The sequence below is a fragment of the Camellia sinensis genome, chromosome 14 (assembly GCF_055761805.1).
Source record: "Camellia sinensis isolate YWXY chromosome 14, ASM5576180v1, whole genome shotgun sequence".
In the NCBI taxonomy this organism is placed as follows: domain Eukaryota; kingdom Viridiplantae; phylum Streptophyta; class Magnoliopsida; order Ericales; family Theaceae; genus Camellia; species Camellia sinensis.
Window position 1 is genome coordinate 29,854,858 of NC_138974.1, and position 20,143 is coordinate 29,875,000.

General features: G+C 30.1%; 1 protein-coding gene and 1 long non-coding RNA gene across 3 annotated transcripts in view; one reads left to right on the forward strand and one right to left on the reverse strand.

Moving 5' to 3' along the window:
* The first annotated feature begins 4,288 nt into the window (after positions 1-4,288).
* LOC114292052 (putative indole-3-pyruvate monooxygenase YUCCA10) lies at positions 4,289-12,700 on the forward strand. The gene is made up of 4 exons (XM_082906635.1): positions 4,289-5,081; positions 7,478-7,711; positions 11,073-11,195; positions 12,232-12,700. The coding sequence occupies exons 1-4, from the start codon at positions 4,464-4,466 to the stop codon at positions 12,394-12,396; spliced, it is 1,140 nt and encodes a 379-aa protein (XP_082762761.1). The 5' UTR covers positions 4,289-4,463; the 3' UTR covers positions 12,397-12,700.
* A 769-nt stretch (positions 12,701-13,469) lies between these two features.
* LOC114299615 (uncharacterized) overlaps positions 13,470-20,143 on the reverse strand; it is a 23,458-nt gene continuing 16,784 nt past the window's right edge. Inside the window, exons 6-9 of one of the 2 annotated variants that reach the window (XR_014351161.1) lie at positions 16,267-16,347; positions 14,531-14,583; positions 14,118-14,180; positions 13,470-13,701 (exon numbers count right to left, since the gene is read on the reverse strand). This is a non-coding gene — a long non-coding RNA (uncharacterized LOC114299615). The remainder of the gene's footprint in view (positions 13,702-14,117; positions 14,181-14,530; positions 14,584-16,266; positions 16,348-20,143) is intronic. The other variant, XR_014351162.1, reaches the window with a different exon arrangement.

Below are 20,143 nucleotides of genomic sequence, written 5' to 3' on the forward strand. Positions count from 1 at the left end.
CTAAAATAAATCCTTAATAAAATAATTTATAAATAACAAATATTGAACACCCACAAAATTATTATTATTTATTTATTTATTTATTTTTTACCCCATTTAGTGATTGAATTGGATTAATTTAAAACTAACTTTTACATTAATACATATTTCAGATAGGCTCTGGATAAAATTAATTAATTAATTTATTTATCTTCTTTTAAGAATAATAAAATGTGAGCTTTTACAAAGAGTTCTACTAGAATTGTGCCACGCGGAACCTATAATAGCTCATGACATAACCTATGGAAGAGGTAACACAACTTTGATTCTCGATTACACAAAGCTTTTGTCTACTTGTCTATTTTGCTGACTTAGGCATCGGAGAGGTATCCGACGCACACTCGCCGGCTAACTCACGTTTGTATTTTCAGGTAGTAAAGCGACGACATTTGAAGGAGCGCAGACTTAACCAACAGGATTATACGAGAATATTATTTCTTGCTCGTACAACCCTAATATTTGTTTGCATGATGCATATTTTTTATTCCTTTATTACCAAGGAACTGAAATGGAAAATTTAAGTATAAATCCTATCTTGAGAAATGATAATTTGATTAGTTTTAAGAGTTTTTTTTTTTTATAGACTAGTCACATTAATTTTGGAAAGATAGATTTAATATATTATTTAAAAATTAAATTTACGATTATACTCTTATTTCTATTATGTTTTCTTCTTCTTCTTCTTCTTCTTCTTCTTCTTCTTTTTTTTTTTTTTTTTTTTTTTTTTTTTTTTTTTTTTTGGCTAGAAAGATAAGATACATTACTTACGAGAATCAAATTTGGGGTGAATTTTTATATGAGAATTTCTTTTATTTGGTATGACTTGAAATGTAGAATTTTTCTAACATTTCAAGAAGAGTATAAAATGACTTGAAATATTGAATTTTTCAAATATTTCAAAAGAATGTAGGATTTTTCAAATATTCTAAAAGAATGTGAAAATTTTCAAATATTTTAAAAGGAGTACAAAAACTTTTTAGTAAGGTTTGAGCAAATGTATTATTTCAATCTATAACACTCCAATGTAGCACTCAAACATAGCACTCCAAAAAAACTATTTATTATATTTTTTTTCCAAACGTAACACTTTAATGTAACACTCCAAAAAACTCTTTAGTGTAACACTCCAATGTAACACACAAAAATTTCCTAGTATACTTTTTTTAAACATAATATTCTAATGTAACACTCAAAAAAAAGATGTGGGATTGTTTAAACCATTCCAAAAGGGTGTGGGATTATTCAAATCATTCAAAAAGGAGTACAAAAATTCTTAGTAAGTTTTGGATAAATGTATAATTTCAAACTGTTAGTATTACGTTTAGAAAAAGTACACTAAGTAATTTTTTTAGTAGTTTTATGTGTGTTACATTGAAGTGTTATATTTGAAATTACATTGATTGGAGTGTTACATTTGGTAGAAGTACAAAAAGTTTTTTTTGTATGTGTTGGCTTATTTTTCCTACAAAGGAAAATATCATAAATGCGAGCGTGCCAGTAAGGATTGAAAAATCCTTACAGATTAAATTCAAGCCAATTATCAAGCGATTGCGTTGACGGTTCTTTTGCCTCAACAAAGAGGACTTCAAAATTGCCAAGCGTAGAAAAAAGAAAAATTAAAAGAAGAAAGAGGGACGGAGAAGGACGATTGAGTGAACAATCAAAGTGATAATTACTTACCTTTACTCCTATGCTTCAAAAAGGAAGTGCATAAAATGCATCGAAATGGAAATGCTGAAAATAAATGCTTCGAAATATAAATCTATGTTAAACTACTCCTAAGATAAGGAAAATGACAAGAAATATTGAAATCAAGTGTCTTTGATTTAAGTTCTGGATCCATTACAATGTAGCCATTAATGGCTATTTATAGAAGAAAAAATATAGCAATAACTACTTAGTAACTACCCATTTCTTTCATCTTCATTCTTGTCTTGCCATGTGTCCTTTCACTCATTCACTTTGTCCTCTCACTCATCCACTTTGTCCTTCATATTCTCCATTATCTCTGTAACTTCTTTTAACTTTCAAATGAATAAGAGGATGCCATGTGTCCTGCAATTATATAAATAATAAACAATAATAAAAATTACAGATTTATGGTGCTAACAGTATGCTACATTAGATTGTTACGTTTAGAAAAAGTTTAGAGTGTTACGTTGTTACGTTTGAAAAAAATACACTAAGAAATTTTTTAACATGTTACATTAGAGTGTTACATTATTGAAGTGTTATGCTCTTATTCGTGATATGAGATTTATTTCAGAATGAGAGAAAATCCAAAACTTCTATAGTACGAACTGCCCAAATGTATAATTTTACATTTGGAGAAATCCACTTTTATCCCTCAAAAATTAAATCTAAACGTATAAGTGACTATCCTTTTATGTAATTTTCACTTTAATAAAACCCATAAGTTCATAAGAAAATAGAAAGAAATAAACCGTTTACAAAATCAAATTTTAAAATTTGTTGATACTTTTCCCAACTTAAATTGATTTCATGTGATGGAACAATGCAACAAACTCATAAAAGGTATTTAAAAATTTAAATTCACTACACATTTTATTTTCTAAACACTTTTATAAATATATCTATATATATATATATATGTTTAATAATTTAGATTTCTCTATTTTCTAGATGAAATAAAAATGATGTGAAATATTCGCATAAATTTTATTTGAATTAAAAAATAATAAATAAATTTTTTGAAACTAATAATGATATTATGGTCATAAATCCTTGCTTTTGAATTTTTATATCAATAATGTTAGGTAGCTCAAAATTTTGTGGCTCAAATGGCTCAAATCATTTAAAATGACATCGTTTTAACAAATTTTGAGTGTAAAACGACGTCGTTTTGACAAATTTAAACCATTTGAACCACAAAATTTTAAATTACCAAACATTTTCCTTTTTATATTATATCACAAACTTTTTTCATAAAATGAATAGTATCAAAATTCCTTTTTTCCCCGAATGGCTAGCTTTTCCGCAAATGATGGCCTTTAGTCCCAAATCGTGAATAATAACCGGTTTTAAATAGATTCTCTCCACTATTTTTTTTTTCTTCATAAAATCATACGCATTAATTGATATGTCAATTAGTCTATTAAGAGATGATCGGACATAATTTTAAAAATTTTGAGTTTATATAATTTGTATAATGAGTGGAGTTCATAGTTTTGAAGTGATAATATTATAACATATGTTGGTATACTAATTAGTATATATAGTGTCACCATTTTTTTTCTCTAGCCATAGTAAATATTAGTATTTATTATATTTTGTGGCTTAGATTAATGTTTAGTTTGGTTAGGATAAAAATGATAGAAGAAAGTGAAAGAAATAGAGAAAAAAAAAAAAAAAGGTTTTCTAAGTTTGTTTAGCATGAAAGTGGAAGTTAGAAGAAAGTTAATGTTGTTGTACAACTCATAAAAACATAATATCTAAACTTCCAGTTTCTTGCAAAAAATATAGAAAAATACAAAAAAATTTAAATTTATCATAAAAGTAGTTACTTATAATTAAAATTCTTATTTTCTTGTAAAATTTTCATTCTAATCAAATTCATATGAGAAAATATATTTTCTTTTCCTTTTCTTTTCTTTAATTTATTTTCTACGATTACTACTTTCCATCATTTTTTTTTTTCTAATCAAATGAAACCTAAGTGTTAGATAATAATTGGAGAAAGAAATAAAGAGAAAAAACAAACTAGTGCTCATCATATTTTATGGCTTTTGAATCAAATATTAGGTAATAACAAGATAAAAAAAAATATTGAAGAGGATCTGAATCCCTAGATATGTTTGGTTTGGTTTTTCCAGAAGCATGTTTCAAAAAATTATTCTAAAAAATTAAATATTAATTTCATGAAAGAATGAAAAAATCAAAGAACTTATCAATTTTATATTTTTAGATGGTAAAAATATTTTTAATATTTATTTTTATCAAATTAGTTTTGAATTTTCTAAAAAAACTTTCAGAGATTCAAACTAAACATGCCTGTGTTTTTAAGAACGAAATTTCATCACCCCACCTGCTTAAAGTATAAAACCAAACAGATCAAAATTTACCACAAAAGCATGTGCTAATCACCAACCACATTTATTTTTTAAAAATAAATTATTTATTTAAAAAATAATAATAAATGTGATTACATTAAGGAAATATAATTATAAGATTAATTTAATTTTTTATATGAATAATATAAAAATTAACAATCCATATTTTATTGTAAATTTCACTCTTTTGCAGTGGCGTTATTATGTCGGTCCACTACCAATATAAAAGGGTCTTCCCCTCCCTTCAAATCTACGTCTTCATATTTACAGTTCTCTTGTTTATATATCTTTCTTAACAACACATTTTAGAGAGAACCACCACCACCCACCACCCATCACCACCGCGCCGCCACCATGGAAATGCCAGAGCCAGCAGTAATAATAGTCGGAGCAGGGCCATCCGGCCTCGCCACGGCCGCCTGCCTAAACCGCCTTTCCATCCAAAACATTGTTTTGGAAAGAGAAGATTGCTTTGCTTCCTTGTGGAAGAAAAAATCATATGATCGCCTCCACCTTCACTTAGCAAAGCAATACTGTGAGCTCCCTCACATGTCTTACCCCAAAAACTCCCCAACCTATGTATCCAAAAAACAGTTCATACAATACTTAGATGACTATGTTGCTCATTTCAACATTAGTCCTACGTACAATAGACCCGTTGTCTCCGCAGACTACGATGAAGTTTCACAGAAATGGAAAGTTAAGGTTAGAAACATGGTTTCCGACGAGGTCGAGGAATATTCAGGCAAGTTTATGGTGGTGGCGACAGGAGAGACTAGCGACGAGTTCATACCGGAGGTGGAAGGGTTGAGAAATTTCACAGGGGAGGTTATTCATTCCACACTGTATAAGTGTGGAGACAAGTACAGAGATAAAAGGGTTTTGGTTGTTGGGTCTGGGAATTCTGGTATGGAAATTGCTTTCGATTTGTCAAATTATGGTGCCAAGACCTCCATTGTTGTTCGAAGCCCTGTAAGAGTTTTTTACTTATCCTTTAGATCTACCTATGTTGACTTTTCATGTTCCATATCTATGTTTGTTTTGTTTTTTGTGCAACTTGGCCTCGTTTGGAAACTGTTAGTAATTTTTTAGTTTTTTAATTAAAATATAAGATAAAAAAATTAGTAAGTTTAAAATGATTTTTTAATTTTTTAAGAAAAGATGTGTAAAAAATAAAGACAAAAGAAATTTTTTTGACTTTTTGATATAGATTATATGTTTTTTAATTTTTTTAATAATTTTTTAACTTTTAAACTAAAACTAATATTTTTCAAACGAGGCTTAGTGTATTTGAAAAATGATTTTTTTAGTGATTTTTTTACTTTAAAAAATACATATGTTTATAAATAATTTTTTAAATTTTTAAGAAAAAATATGTCAAAAATAAAATATAATAAATTTGTAATTTTTTTTTTTTTTTTTGTATTGGTTGATTTTTTTATTTTTTTATATATTAAGATAGTCACTTACTAGATAAAAAGTCAAAGAATAATTTATGTCCCGAATACTCTATTTTTATTTTTCAAAACACTTGTAATCGTTGGATTGAGTAAAGAATCTCAGTACATAATCCAACGACTATGAGTTTTGAGTAAAATAAAAAAATAAAAATAAAAAAAAAAGATTTGAAAACAAAAAATATTGTGTCTGAGAAAAAGATTATTATAATTTTATCCAAAAAATTGTATACTCTAGATTCAACATTTGTGTAACAAAATTTAGATTAAAATTACTTTTAAAAAAGCGGTTGATAGTGGTGGTGTTTGGTGTAGCTGTTAAAACAGATTATAGATTATAGCTTAACAGATTATAGATTATGACTTTAATCAGAAGCGGTTAATCTGTTTGGTATAGCTGTTGGATTATAGATTTAAGTTGCTGAGTAGTGTTTGTTAAATAAGCTGTGAAGTGGCTTTTTCAATTAATTTTTATTTTTTATTATTCACTATTTGTCTATATTTTTCATAAAAAATAATAATAATATTTAATAGTCCATTTGAGTCTTTTTCTATTTTTAAAAAAATAAAAAATAAAAAAATCTAAGAGTATAACCGTGAATTAACATGTCCACAGCAGAAGCTGATAATCAGAAGCAAGGGGTGAGCAGCTTCTCAGAATCAGCTTTTTTGACTTAAAATAAGTTGTTAGAATCAGAAGCTGTTTGAAATAAGTTTAACCAAACAGTCCAAAATAACTTTTTAAAAGTCAGAAGCCATAAGTTGGCTTAAAAAAACTGCACCAAACACCCCAGTGTACAAGGCTCATATGGTGAAGTCGGTTTTGAAAAAGTCTGCGTAATTTTCGCTTCTATGTGAAGGAGATTGTTTTTGGATTTCATAAAATAATATAATGACTTTTTTTTATTTATTAAAATTATCACTTGCTAGATTAAAACTGAACGAATATTTTATTCCTAATACTCTGTCTCTATTTTCCTAAACACTTGTAATGGTGGGATTAAGAATCTTAGTGTATAATCCAATGACTATGAATGTTTTGAGATTAAAAAAAAAAAAGGAGAGATTTAAAAATAAAAAATCTTGTGTCCCAAAACATATTCGGTGCTCGTGGTTTTAATTTTTTAAATTTAATTTTCTAAAAACTAAGTTTTTTGTTTTTCGTATTTTTTTATTTTTAATAAATATTTTTAAAATTTTACCATTTTTTTTAAAAAAAATTAGATGCACCTTACGTAGATGTATCTAAAAAGTAAAATATTTGTGAAAAAATATTTCAAAAAATTAATAAATACACAAAAATATGAAAAATATATTGAATTTTCATATTTTTTTTTATATTTTTGGTATTTAGTGATTTTTTAAAAAAAAAAATTCACGAAAATTATACTTTTTAAGTATATTTATATTAGGTGTATCTAAAAACTTTAAAAAAAAAATTGTTTAAAATATTAAAAAATTTAGTAAAAACAAAAAAAAATTAAAATTAAAATTTTCTGAAAAATGTTTTTAGAAAATCCAAACCAAGCAAAGTGTTATAATTTACTTAAAAAATAATATACTCTACATTCAACATTTGTATGGCAAGATTTAGATTCAACTCTTGTATGGTGTGTTTTGCATTTTAAACGAATTTAGACCATGTTATTTTTCTAAATAAAAAACTCTAAATATTTTTTCTCAATACTTAAAATTACTTTTAAAAAAGAGTTTGTTATTGGACAAGACTCATATAGTGGAGTCGTCTTGAAAAAGTCAATAATTTTAACTTCTATCCGAATGTGATTGTTTTTGGATTGCATAACTTACACGATACCTAGAAAAATAAAAAAAATATAATGTTTTGATTAATTAAAATATATGTATGGATGTATGATTGATGATGGGAGTTTTGTTTGGATGGAGATGCAGCTTCATATAATCTCAAGGGAAATGGCATATTTGGGGTTAGTATTGTTGAAATACATACAAGTTTCAATTGTGGACTACTTGTTGGTATTGCTAAGCAAGCTAAGGTATGGAGACCTAACCAAGTATGGGATTCGAAGGCCTGAGGAGGGTCCCTTTACCCTGAAAGTCAAGTATGGCAAATACCCAGTCATTGACGTTGGCACCTATAGCAAGATAAAGTCCCGCGAAATTCAGGTATGACAGAGAGAGAGAGAGTTGTCTCAAAAACTACTTTTTAAATACAAACCAAACACACACAGTACACAAATTTGTTTGGTTTGTCTTTTTTCAAATATTCTCTTTAAAATAACTTTGATTTTTTTTATAGAATAGTTTTTGAAATAAAAAAAGTATAAAAAATTATTTGGTTTGCCTTTTAATAGAGTAGTTTTTGAGATAAAAAGTACAAAAACTTGTTTGGTTTGCCTTTTTTACAAACATGTTTCAAAAGTAATCCTGAAAATTGGATAACCAAACACATTTCCGAGTGTTTTTTTGAAAAAATTTATTTGATTTGATTACTCTTAAAAAAAGTATTTGTAAAATATATTTCCAAAAAATTTCTCCCAAAATCAAACCAAACAAAAGAAAGAGTTTAGTCTTTGTGGGCCTACTTGGATTGGACCCATCTTCATCATATCAACCATTCATCATATAAAATTTATCAAGGAATAATTTTTTTAGGTAAGAAATTAAGTTAATTAAACATTAACAATCACATGATCTAATCCTGAAATTATCAATATTTGATCAGTTTCACTTTTACATTAATGATCTCCTCCATGCACTCTATAAAAAAATGATTTGGATCATGACACACTATAAATTTTCTTAGGCCTCGTTTGGCAAGTGTTCCTTTTAGTCAAAGAGTCAAAAAATTACTAAAAAACTCGAAAAGCTAACAACCCATACCAAAAAGTCAAAGATTCTCTTTTCTCTTTACTTTTTGCACATCTTTTTGTAAAAAGTTAAATAGTCATTCTAAACATACTAATTTTTTTTATATCACATTTTAATTAAAAAGTCAAAAAGTTATTAAAAAAGCATGTTTCCGAACGAGGCCTTAATTCATATTATTTTTTAACTGAATAAAAATTAATTGTTCAGCCATCAATAACTGGAAAAAAAATTCGTCTAACAATTGATTTTTTTACCGCTAATATCTTAAAAAGATGAACTTCCGGATAGGGTTCGGAAGAAAAGCTTTGGTACTATATAAAAATAAAGTCAAGTTTGGGAAATTTTAAATAATTCATATTTTTATCTTTTTATCTTTTTATCTATCACATCACCTCTCTATTTTTTTGTATATCTTTTCATAAAAAGACAAAAAATACATTTATTTAGATCATCTCAAACAACCCTTTAATAAAAGCATTAAATTTGACAAAACAGTAGAGATATACTTTGTTATCTTCGGTGTTGTGTTGTGTTATGTGACAGCGTAGCGACCAGGGTTACGTGGTTTGCACAACACGTGGCACTTAATTGAAGCAAGCCACCTCAATCACACGTGTGGCTTAAAGCAAAAAAAAAAAAAAAAAGTCATGTTGTTTTTGTTTTGTTTTCCTTATTCTTAGATGACGAATATATTGAAATAAACTTTTATTAGAAAGAATACAAATTTGATAGAAGGATATTGAATTTTTCTTTATTAAATTCAATTTTAATGCGAGACTGTAAAGGAAAGAAGATACTCTAATCTAATCTATTTATTATTTGAAAATTTGGCCATAAATCTCTCAAGAGATACTTATTTTGTCAAAATGACAAGAATTATATGAATACTTTTAAAAACTCTTAGTATTTTAAAGTATTATTTTTATTATTCTCATCGTCACTGTTTTTCTCTATTATCTCATATGAGATTGATGATCTTAGATCTGAGATTTGTTACATTAGATTTGAAAATCAATAGTTCTTTCTCTCTCTCTCTGACTTTTTTTTTTCTCTCTCTCTTATTCACTCATTCCCCTGTAAATTCCTGTTTTTTGTTTGTTCCTTTTTTTTTTTAATTTATTCACAGGCAAAATCGCAAATTTTACTTTGATTCAAAGTAAAATTTTGTCATTTTAACAAAAAAATGAAAGTTGTGAGGGTGTTTTGCAAGTATTGATTTTTTTTTTTTTTTTTTTGTCCTTTTGACAAAAAACGAAAGATTTGAGAGATTTGTGGCCAAATCTCCCTTTATTATTTCATATTATCTTGTTGTATTCATGTGTCCTATCAATAAATTTTAGTTTTAGTTAAAAATGTCAATTGTATGAAAAAATTAAACTTTTTTCCTACAAGCTAAATTTAGTGAAATTAATATATACTGAATGAAATTATTCATAAGAATATTTGATTTTAACTAAATTTTATTTTTTTAATTTATGAGTGTGAGTAGGAAATATACTTTTATTAGTACATAAATGATAGAAGTTTCTACTAAATTACTAATTTTTTTTACCAATTACACATATGAATGTGATCTAACATGGGTATGGAGTCCATGTATAAAATTGATAAAAAAAAAAATTTAAGTTTAAAAAAATTACTAACATTCTTTATTTATTTATTTATTTTTTATTTTACTTATAAGATTTAAAGTCAAAATGAGAACTTTTCTTATACCAAGGCCTGGAGCAAGTACTCCATTTGCAACCCTTGAGCCGGCCCTGATTGGCTGTGTTTGGTTTAACTTTCTAAAATTAATTTTATACTTAGGTCTCGTTTGGGATGCTACCTTTTTAGTCAATTAGTGAAAAAGTTACTAAATTAGCCAATTAGCCAATTAGTCATACCAAAAAGTCAACAATTACGACTTCTCTCTACTTTTTGTTTTCGTAATTAGTCAAAAAGTCATCCCAAACATACAAGTTTTTTTTACCTACCTTTTTAGCCAATTAACCAAAAAGTTACTAAATTAGCCTGTTCACAAACGAGGCTTTACATTTTAATGTTATTTTGGTTTAAGTTTTCAAAATATGATTCTAAATCAATTTCAAAATATATTTTAAAAATATGTTTAATAAATCAGACAATTTTTAAATTTTTGGTCTACCCGGTCGTCCGATCAGTTGATCGGAACAGTACCTTTTTTTTTTGTGTAATTGTTAATCACCACCTGTTATTTGAAAGAACAAAATTTATAAATTTTTTTGATATTTTTTAAATATAGAAATTATTTTTTTAGACCAAAATGACATTATTTTTTTGAATTGAATTTTAAAAGAGTTTGGTTATGAATTTTGAATAAAATTTTCAATAGAGTTTTGAGTTATATGTTTAATTATGAGTTATAAGTTTTTCAATTTAGTTTTCAAAATTCATAACCAAACAGCTTTTCTCATTTTATATGTCACATCAAAATTCAAAACTCTTTACAAAACTTATAAGTAAACAAATTTTCTCTTTTCAAATCATAATTTCAAAACCTACAAACTCAAAATATAACTCTATTATCAAATCATAATTTTAAAACTCTATCCAACACTACCCAACATTAATTTTGACACTTTCTCACATTCAACATTGGTTGGCGTGTGGGTGTTACGTGTAAATAATTGTACAGGTGTTGCCAGCAATTACAAGCATAAAGGGGGATGAAGTGGTGTTTCAGAATGGCAAATCTCATCCCTTTGACGCCATTGTTTTCGCTACCGGCTTTACTAGATCTACCCACAAATGGCTTAAGGTCAAGTACATATATACATACATATAAATAGTTTTGCTAGAACCGAAATCAATCATAGAATTAAATTTAAGTGGCGCTTGATTTGATTTTCAAATCATAATTTGAATCAAAAAATTTCAAAACTCATAATCAAATAAAATTTTAAAAAATCAATTCAAAAATTCTTTCCAAATTTACAACCAAACTCTTTTCAAAACTTTATTTTAAAAAAATAAAAAATTTCAAAAAAATATTTTTTTGTTTTTTAAATATTAGTCAAATAATTTATTATGATTTAGATATATATGAGCGATCCTAAATTTTTTAAAATTTTAAAAAATAAATAATATTTAAAAAATAAAAATATTTATTTACAAAAAAAAATTAAAAATATTTATAAAATAAAACAAAATATTTAAAATAAAAAAATAAAATTATTTAAAATAAAAATTTTAAATATTTAAAAAAATATTTTTAAAATGTTTTTAAAAAATACAATGCATAAATTTAATAAATACAATGAATATTAAAAAAAAATTATTTACAATAAAAAATATTTACTCTAAAAAAATAAAATAAGAAAATATTTAAATATTTAAAAAAAAACCCAAAATAATTTCAAAATACAACTCAAATTCTTTTAAAAAAACTTTTCAAAATTCATAATCAAACAAGTTTTCTCTTTTCAAAATTCATTTAAAAAACTTATCATCAAAACACAATTCAAAACTCATTTTAAAAACTAAATCAAACAAAACCTTACTTTTTTTTTATATAAGATAAAAATTTATAAATAGCTGACATCACTCAAGTAAGAGGATGTGTCCAGCCTTATGATTAATTTCCGTGCACTTTAGATATTTCATTCTTAAATTTACTCCTTTTTTAATCCCTTCAATCAGTTGAGTATTGAAACTAATTATAGAATTGAAGACAACTCACTTTTATATAAGATAAGACCTATTTAATATGTAAAATGTATTCACACAACTGGGTAAACTGATGACACTGTAATTTTTTAAAATATTTTTATGTATTTATTTTTTTTGTGAAACAGGGAGACAATTACTTGCTGAACAAAGATGGGCTTCCAAAGCCCAGTTTTCCTAACCACTGGAAGGGGCAAAATGGATTATATTGTGCCGGACTAGCAAGGAGAGGATTATATGGAGCTGCAATGGATGCCCAAAACATAGCCAATGATATCAAGTCAGCTCAGTGATTTGCAACTAATTACATACAAATTTGTAGCACCACGTTTCTCAGTATTGTTCTACTAAATAAAGAAAAATGCCTCATACACCCACTGGGGGTCGACCCCCAGTGAGGTGGCACTTCATTATTGGCCAAAAAAAATTTGTTTTTTTTTTTTTTTTTAAGTTTCAACCAGTGAGGGCCCGACACCTCACTGGGGGTGCGACCCCCACTGGGAGTATGCAGCACTGCTGACTAAATAAAAGGGTGGAAGTCAACTCGTGTTACAGTTTGTTCAAGAATACAATATGAAATTTTTTTTATGATTCCCATACTTTTTATACAGTTTGATGTGACTAATGTAGCAAAACTACTAAAGAGGCTCAGATTTCGATCAATGATCCTGAATCCCATATCTTTACCCTTCCTTAGATTTCCAAGACAACCTATTTAGGATACATGCACTACAAAAAAAATTGTCTTTTGCGACGGCAAAACGTCATCGCAAATATCCCAAACGCCGTCTCAAAAGATTTTTACGACGATAAAATGACTTTTTGCGACAACAAGTGGGGGTCGCAACAAAAGGGGCTGCAAAAGGGTTTTAGCGACGACAAGTGCCGTCGCCTTTGTTTTTGCGACGGGAAAATTTCTTTTTTGCGACGGCAAATTTCTGTCGCCAATAATGGAGGAAAATTTGAGTTTTTTTGCGACGGCACAATATTACCGTCGCTAAAAGGATTTTTTGCGACAGCAAAAATACCCGTCGCTAAAAGTGTCATAGCTAATGACTATTGTCAACGGCAACCTGAGCCGTCGCTAATGACTATTGTCAACGGCAATGATACCGTCGCTAAAGGCCTTATTTTTCAATTCAATTCCCTACCTTTTGCGACAATATAGGTGCCGTTGCAAAAAGCCTAGTTCAATTTACTTTTTGAGACGGAATGTTCTGCCGTCTCAAAAAAAATTATAAAAAAAAAAAACCTATATTAAAATTATTAAAAATATAAAAATAATATGTATTAAATGAAAAATAACTAAAAAAAAATCAATAATTACATAATAATATAAATACATACATAAACAAAAGTTGGCACATGATGAAAATTCATAATGTTGTTCCATTCATAACAATACATAAATAAAAATTCATAACAATAAAAATTATGCCACTACATAATATCGCATAATATATACATAATGTTGTTCACAAATTTAAATAACATAAATTAAAAACAAAAGTTTTCATCATATGATTCTTCTGTGGGTTAATATTTTAATCTTTACACGCCTGCATTCCACAAGAAACAAACTGCTACTCCCGAAATATCTGAAAATAACAAAATAAAAATAATTAATGACAATATAATTGTGTTAATATTTTAATTATAGAAAAACATAAAAAATTAACTACTATATATATATATGCACACATGTGCATTATATATGGCTTTTCTAACTATTTACTAGCTAATAGACCCTGAAAAATTGTTCAAATCATACATGATATTAAACATCCAGCTGAAACATGCTATTCTAAGGAAAGGGACCTTGAGTAGCTCTACTATATTTGAAAATTTGTTTGCAGTCAGGCCTCAGCAAAGATTCACTTTTCAGAAGGAAATAATAGATGCAAATGTCAATGCACTACTGAAGACATATTGTCTACTTCAACAATATTTCACGCATGTAAAAAATTCAAGATGCCATTTTAAATAGGCCAAACCAAAAAACACACCTACATACCTTTTCTAGTGCTAGAGCAAGTTTCGAGAGATTTGGATAAACGCTTCTCGCACTCAAAAGGATCTGATTCACAGAAGGTTCAATGAAATAAGTCATACGGAAACATAATACGACTTAGATACAGATATTTGCTAGGCATAACATATATTTAAACATAGAGAGTAGTAAGCAATTGTTTCAGCAAAAATAAGCCCAACATGAAACAACCCTAGGATGCCCTTCCCTCCACAAGGCAATCTCCAAAACTAACAAACAAATAAAATTTAGGATTCCACTGATTCAAAACCTCAAATAAGGTTTGAACCATCACCAGAATTCAGTGCACAGTAGTAACCAATTAGGAGATTGTTGAAGTTATTAGGCAGGGTACAACAAAATGAAACATGATACTCATAATGGACAAGTATGATCACCTCACAAAGCCTCTGCAGGGTAAAAGGAGGACCTTCTATAAAGCTGAGAAGAGCTGCAGAGGAGAATAAACATTCTGTGAATGCTTTCAACAATATCTTACCAAAATTTCAGATTAGGAGAACAAATACATACATAGCTAGAAAATATCACTAATATACACAATCACAAATATCCAAAATATCCATCAGTATTATGGAGTTATGCCCAACACCCTTCCAGCCTTTATAATGGTTTACTATGCATGAATTCAACAGAGATATGGCTCTTAACAGAGTTGACAGAAATAGAAAGTTACAAGTAACTAGCCATAAGGAGCAGGTTTTGAGACCTTTTGAGATCAGTGAAGAGTATGGTTACAAGCATTCAGGGAACCAATACAAAGAAGTTATATTTTGATTTTCTCCTTTTTTTTCATTTTTTATTTTTTATTTTTTATTTTTGAAGAAAAAAAAAATGAAATAATATTTATGACTCATACAATATATAATCTTGAAGTATACGAACAAAAGAAAGAACTTGCAAATGCATGACATGCGAAGCTACATATGAATTTCTAACTTTGTACTAGCCTATGATCTTTTCCTCACGTCATTTAAGTTTGTTGGTAAAGCAGAAACACATGCGTATCAGATTAGGAAAATACAATTTAAGCATTGCACTGCTAATTGGAAACACATGGCCATTATAGGGCTAAGGGCCAAGCATTATCAATGGAGAAGGATTCTACTCGAGCAAAGAGTCAAAACAACTCAACCATGCATGGATCAAGCATGGTTAAAGAACACCCAAGGACTTCATGAGCTCACTTTAAAGAACATCCAAAGGGAATAGGCAAAAAAAAAAATTCCAAGCCACTTGCCAAGTGAAATCCTGAAGTAAAGTTCTATTAAAAGAAGGAATCATATAAACCCCAAAAGGTGTAGGGATTAATGGTGTTTTGTACACCCCCAATCCAAAAAACAAAGGAGGGGGGGGAAGTTTCCATGAAGATCTGGTTCTGGATTTTGATCACTCTGGCTTAAGCCTGTCTGCTTAAATTAAAAATTACTTCCCCCCTCTAGCTAAAACTGTGGGCAAGGGGATGGGGAACCCAAAACAAAAACAATATGCACAAACACTAATAAAAAAAATATATATATATATTCAAAGAACAGAAATTAGCCCATTAGAAAGATCAAATATTAGCTGCAGATGCCACAATTTTGCTTTTTCTTCAAATCGCCATAATTTTCATTACCACCATGGCATCACCAAAGACTTTGCTTCATACAATCGTATTGAAATTAGTCTCGAGCGAAGCCACAAAACATCACAATCAGACAGATATAGCACTAATAAGGAGACAAATTAAAGATTTTATATGCTTACATGACAATCAGACAGATATAATACTAATAAGGAGACAAATTAAAGATTTTATATGTATACGTGAAATTTATGTCAGAAGTGAACATCATCGAGTAACAGAATGTGGTGACAAAGACCTGAACATAATGATATTAATAAGGAAATCTAGAATAAAGGGTCTTCTTTTCTTTAGGTTGGGGGTTGAGGGTGTTGGGTGAATATCTTACATTCACTTGTGTCTACATGTGTAATCAGAATATTGATAGAAGCCCCAGAAACAAAGTTTATGCATCAACTCCATGCTTTGGTCCACAAACACCAGAACATTTCATGCAAAATGAAATAATACAACTTATGGATGTAATTTTATACTAAGGTACAAACTTACCAAAATTTCCCAGTTGAAGCAATAACTTCAAGTATAGTTCTGGCTTCTTCTTCGCCAATCTCATGCTTGTATTCCATTCCTCTGGAATTTTATGTATAATAAGGCTTTAGTAAATCAAATATAGTATGAAGACCCTTATAAAAACTTGCACATAAAGCTTTCAAAAAGTTGTTAGGTATTTGAATTGAAGACATATAATCAACTCTTTGCTCCACACAAACCCACTGGAAGGGTAGGAGAAGAAAGAAACAAAGAAGAAGAATGAGAAGAAGAAAGGGGGTGGATGAAGAGAAGAAAAAAAAAAAAAAAGTATTGCATTTGCATTTCCTCCTACATTACCATTAAAAAACAAAATAAGAAAATAAAGATTCAGTGATTTCTATAAAGTTCCATTGTTCCTCAATGTGCAAATATGTATATTTCTAGCAAGCACTAATCTTGAACAATCTCAGGCATCCAGGCAGATTCTATTAATCTTCCCCGATACCTTATTGCTATAACCACATCTCCAAATAGTTGCTTCTGATTCCAAATTTCTATCACTTCGCTCCACAATGTAAAGTTCAATCATCTCTACAATTAGACAAATTTAACACAACAGACTTAATCTGCATAGCATAGATACAAACAAGCATGATTGGGACATACGAACACTGCAGATCTTAAAGAAGTAGGACATGGCAGCATATCATATATTCATATATCTGTTGTGGATATTATATAAGAAAAATATGAAATCTAGTTAATCCCTAATTATTTCTACTAAAAATTGCAAAATGCGGAACATGAAGCTTCACAAAAGTGGATCAAATAATAGACATTGAAAGGGAAAAGAAAGAGAAAGATAGATCGAAGAAAGAGGGAGACCTTTCGAACGTAACCGTACTCGCTCTCCTTCTCTGAATCTTCGAAAGTTGTCAATCGAGCTCCGTATACGGACGGCATTTTGTGAGACGGATCAGAGGAGAAACCGAAATCAAAAATCTAACGCTGCGCATACACATCACGTTTCTGAGCAGCTCCTTCGCCACTGGAATGAGAGCAGCAGAGGGAAAGCCAACGGAGTGAGAAACAAAAGAGTGAGGCTTCTTAACCCCGTCACTCGACGCCATCGTCTGCCTTGCTCACAGTCGCGAGAGAGACAGAGATGGGGATTTTTGGTTCAAAAATTAGGGATTTGAGATTTGGGGATTTTTGGTTGATGGGGGGGAAAAACGAGCGGGAATGGGAAGGGAGGGGATTGGAAATATTTTTGGAATTTTTTTTTAAATTTATTTTCATTACATATGAATATTTAAATAATAAAACGACTTTTTTTCGCAACGGAGGATTTGCTAAAAAAGATTATTTTTTATTAAAATAATTTTTTTTATAGTTAATGATTTTTTATTTTTTTTTCATTTAGTAAGGTTGAAAATTTATTTGTTTCATATTTACTTTAATGAATAAAAAATTATTATTATTTTTTTATTTGGTAGAAGTATGGATAATATTTTCTATTAAAATAAAGTTAATTTTTTGTGGTCAATGAAAAAAAAAATTTTGCGACCCTTTTTTTTTTTTTGTTACTAAAAATCAAGAATTAATTTTTTGTGGTATAGGATAGGAAGTGGCAGTAGTGGCGAAAGTGGTGGAGAAGAGGTGATAATGGTGATGGTAGTGATGGTGAAGGAGATAAGTGGTGAAGTTGTAGTAGTGGTAGAGGAGATAGAATAGCGGTGATCGATGAGAGGTAATGGTAGTAGTAGTGGTGGTAGTGGAGTGGTAGCGATAGTGGTAGTAATGATAGTTGTAGAGGTGGAGTGACAACAGTGGTAGTAGTGGAATGGCATTTGCAGTAGTGGTGAATGTGGTAGAGAAGATGGGTGGTGAGAGAGAGATGAGTGAGAAACAGAGAGAGACAGAGACAGAGACAAAGTGATGAGCGAGAGAGAGACAAAATGGTCGCTAAAAGTGCATTTTCTTGTAATGCGAGAGCTCGGTAAATAGAGAAAAGATGAGAGAGAGAGTGAGCAAGGTGGACACAATGGGGGAGAGAGACAGACAGACACATAGAGAGAGAGAGAGAGAGAGAAGAGCGAGAGACAGACAAACAGACACAGAGAGAGAAAGAGAGAGAATAGTGATAAGTGAGAGAGAGACAAAGAGAGAAAGACATATATAGAGAGAGAGAGACATGGAGAAAGAGATAGACAGAGAGACATATAGAAAAATAAAGAAAGAGAAAGAGAGATAAGAGAGAAGAGAGATGAGCGAGAGACAAAGAGAGAAAGAGAAAGAGAAAGAGACAGAGACAAAGACTGACAGACAGAAAAGAGTGATGAGTGAGAGAGAGGAGAGAGGTAATATTTTGTGGGAGAGGAGAGGAAGCGGCAGTAGTGGTGAAGGTGGTGGATAAGAGATGATGGTGGTGGTGGTGGTGGTGGTAGTGATGGCGAAGGAGATTAGTGGTGAAGTTGTGGTAGTGGTAGAGTAGATGGAGTGGCAAGGGTGAAAGAGAAGTAATGGTAGTAGTAGTAGTAGTGGCAATAGTGGTAGTGGTGGTAGTGGAGTGGTGGCGATGGTAGTAGTAATGGTAGTCGTAGAGGTGAAATGGCGACCGTGGTAGTAGTGGTGGTAATGAAATGGCGTTTGCAGTAGTGGTGAAGGTGGCAGAGGAGATGGGTGGTGAGAGAGAGAGATGAGTGAGAGACAGATAGAGGAGAGAGAGAGAGAGAGAAACAGAGACAGAGTGGTGATCGAGAAAGAGACAAAGTGGTCGTTAAAAGTGCATTTTTTTGTAGTGGATCGATAAATCGAGAGGGAGCTCAGTAAATAGAGAAGACGGAAGGGAGAGAGTGAGCAACGCGAACACAGTGGGGGAGAGAGAGAGAGAGAGCGAGAGATAGAGAGTGAAAGACAGAAAGAGAGACAGAAAGAGAAGAGAGATGAACAAGAGAGACAGAGAGAGAGAAAGAGAGATAGAGAGAAGAGAGATGATCGAGAGAGACATAGAGAGAAAAGAGATCAACGAGATGGACAGAGAGATGAGCGAGAGAGATGTGAGAGAGATAGAGAGAAGAGAGATGGGTGAGAGAGATAGAGAGAAGAGAGATGAGCGAAAGAGACAAAAAGAGAAAATATATAAGAGAAGAGATAGATGAATGAAAGACACAGAGAGAGAGATAGACAGACAGACAGACAGACAGACAGACAGACAGAGAAGAGTGATGAAAGAGAGAGAAGAAGATGAAAAAATGGGTGAAAAGATATAGACAAAGAGAGAGACAGAGACAGACAGAGACAGAGACAGAGAGAAAAAAAAAATAGCGAAAAGAGATAAACGAGAGAGAGACAGAAAGAGATGAGCGAGAGAGAGAGAGAAAAAAAGAAGAGAGAGAAAAGAGAGACAGAGAGAGAAGATATATGAAAGAGATAGAGAGAAGAGAGATGGACGAGAGACACAGAGAAAAAGAGAGACAGATAGACAGACAAAAAAGAGTGATGAGTGTGAAACAGAAAGAGAAGAGCGATAGAGACACAGAGAGAAAGAGAGAGACGGACAGACAGAGAAGAGTGATGAGTGAGAGAGAAAGAGAGAGAAAGACAGAGACATATAGAGAAAGGGAGAGACAGACAGACAGAGAAGAGTGATGAGTAAGAGAGAGAAAGATAAGAGAGACAGAGACAGAGAGATAGGAAGATGAAAAAATGGGTGTAAAGAGAAATGTTCAAAAGAGTAAGACGACGCCGTTTATAGTGGATCGATAAATTGAGAAGGAGCTCGACAAATAAAGAAGATGGGAGTAAGAGAGTGAACAAGGCGAACATAGTGAGGCAGAAAATAGACAAGTAGACAGAGAGAGAGAGAGAAGTGTGATGAGTAAGAGAGAGAGAG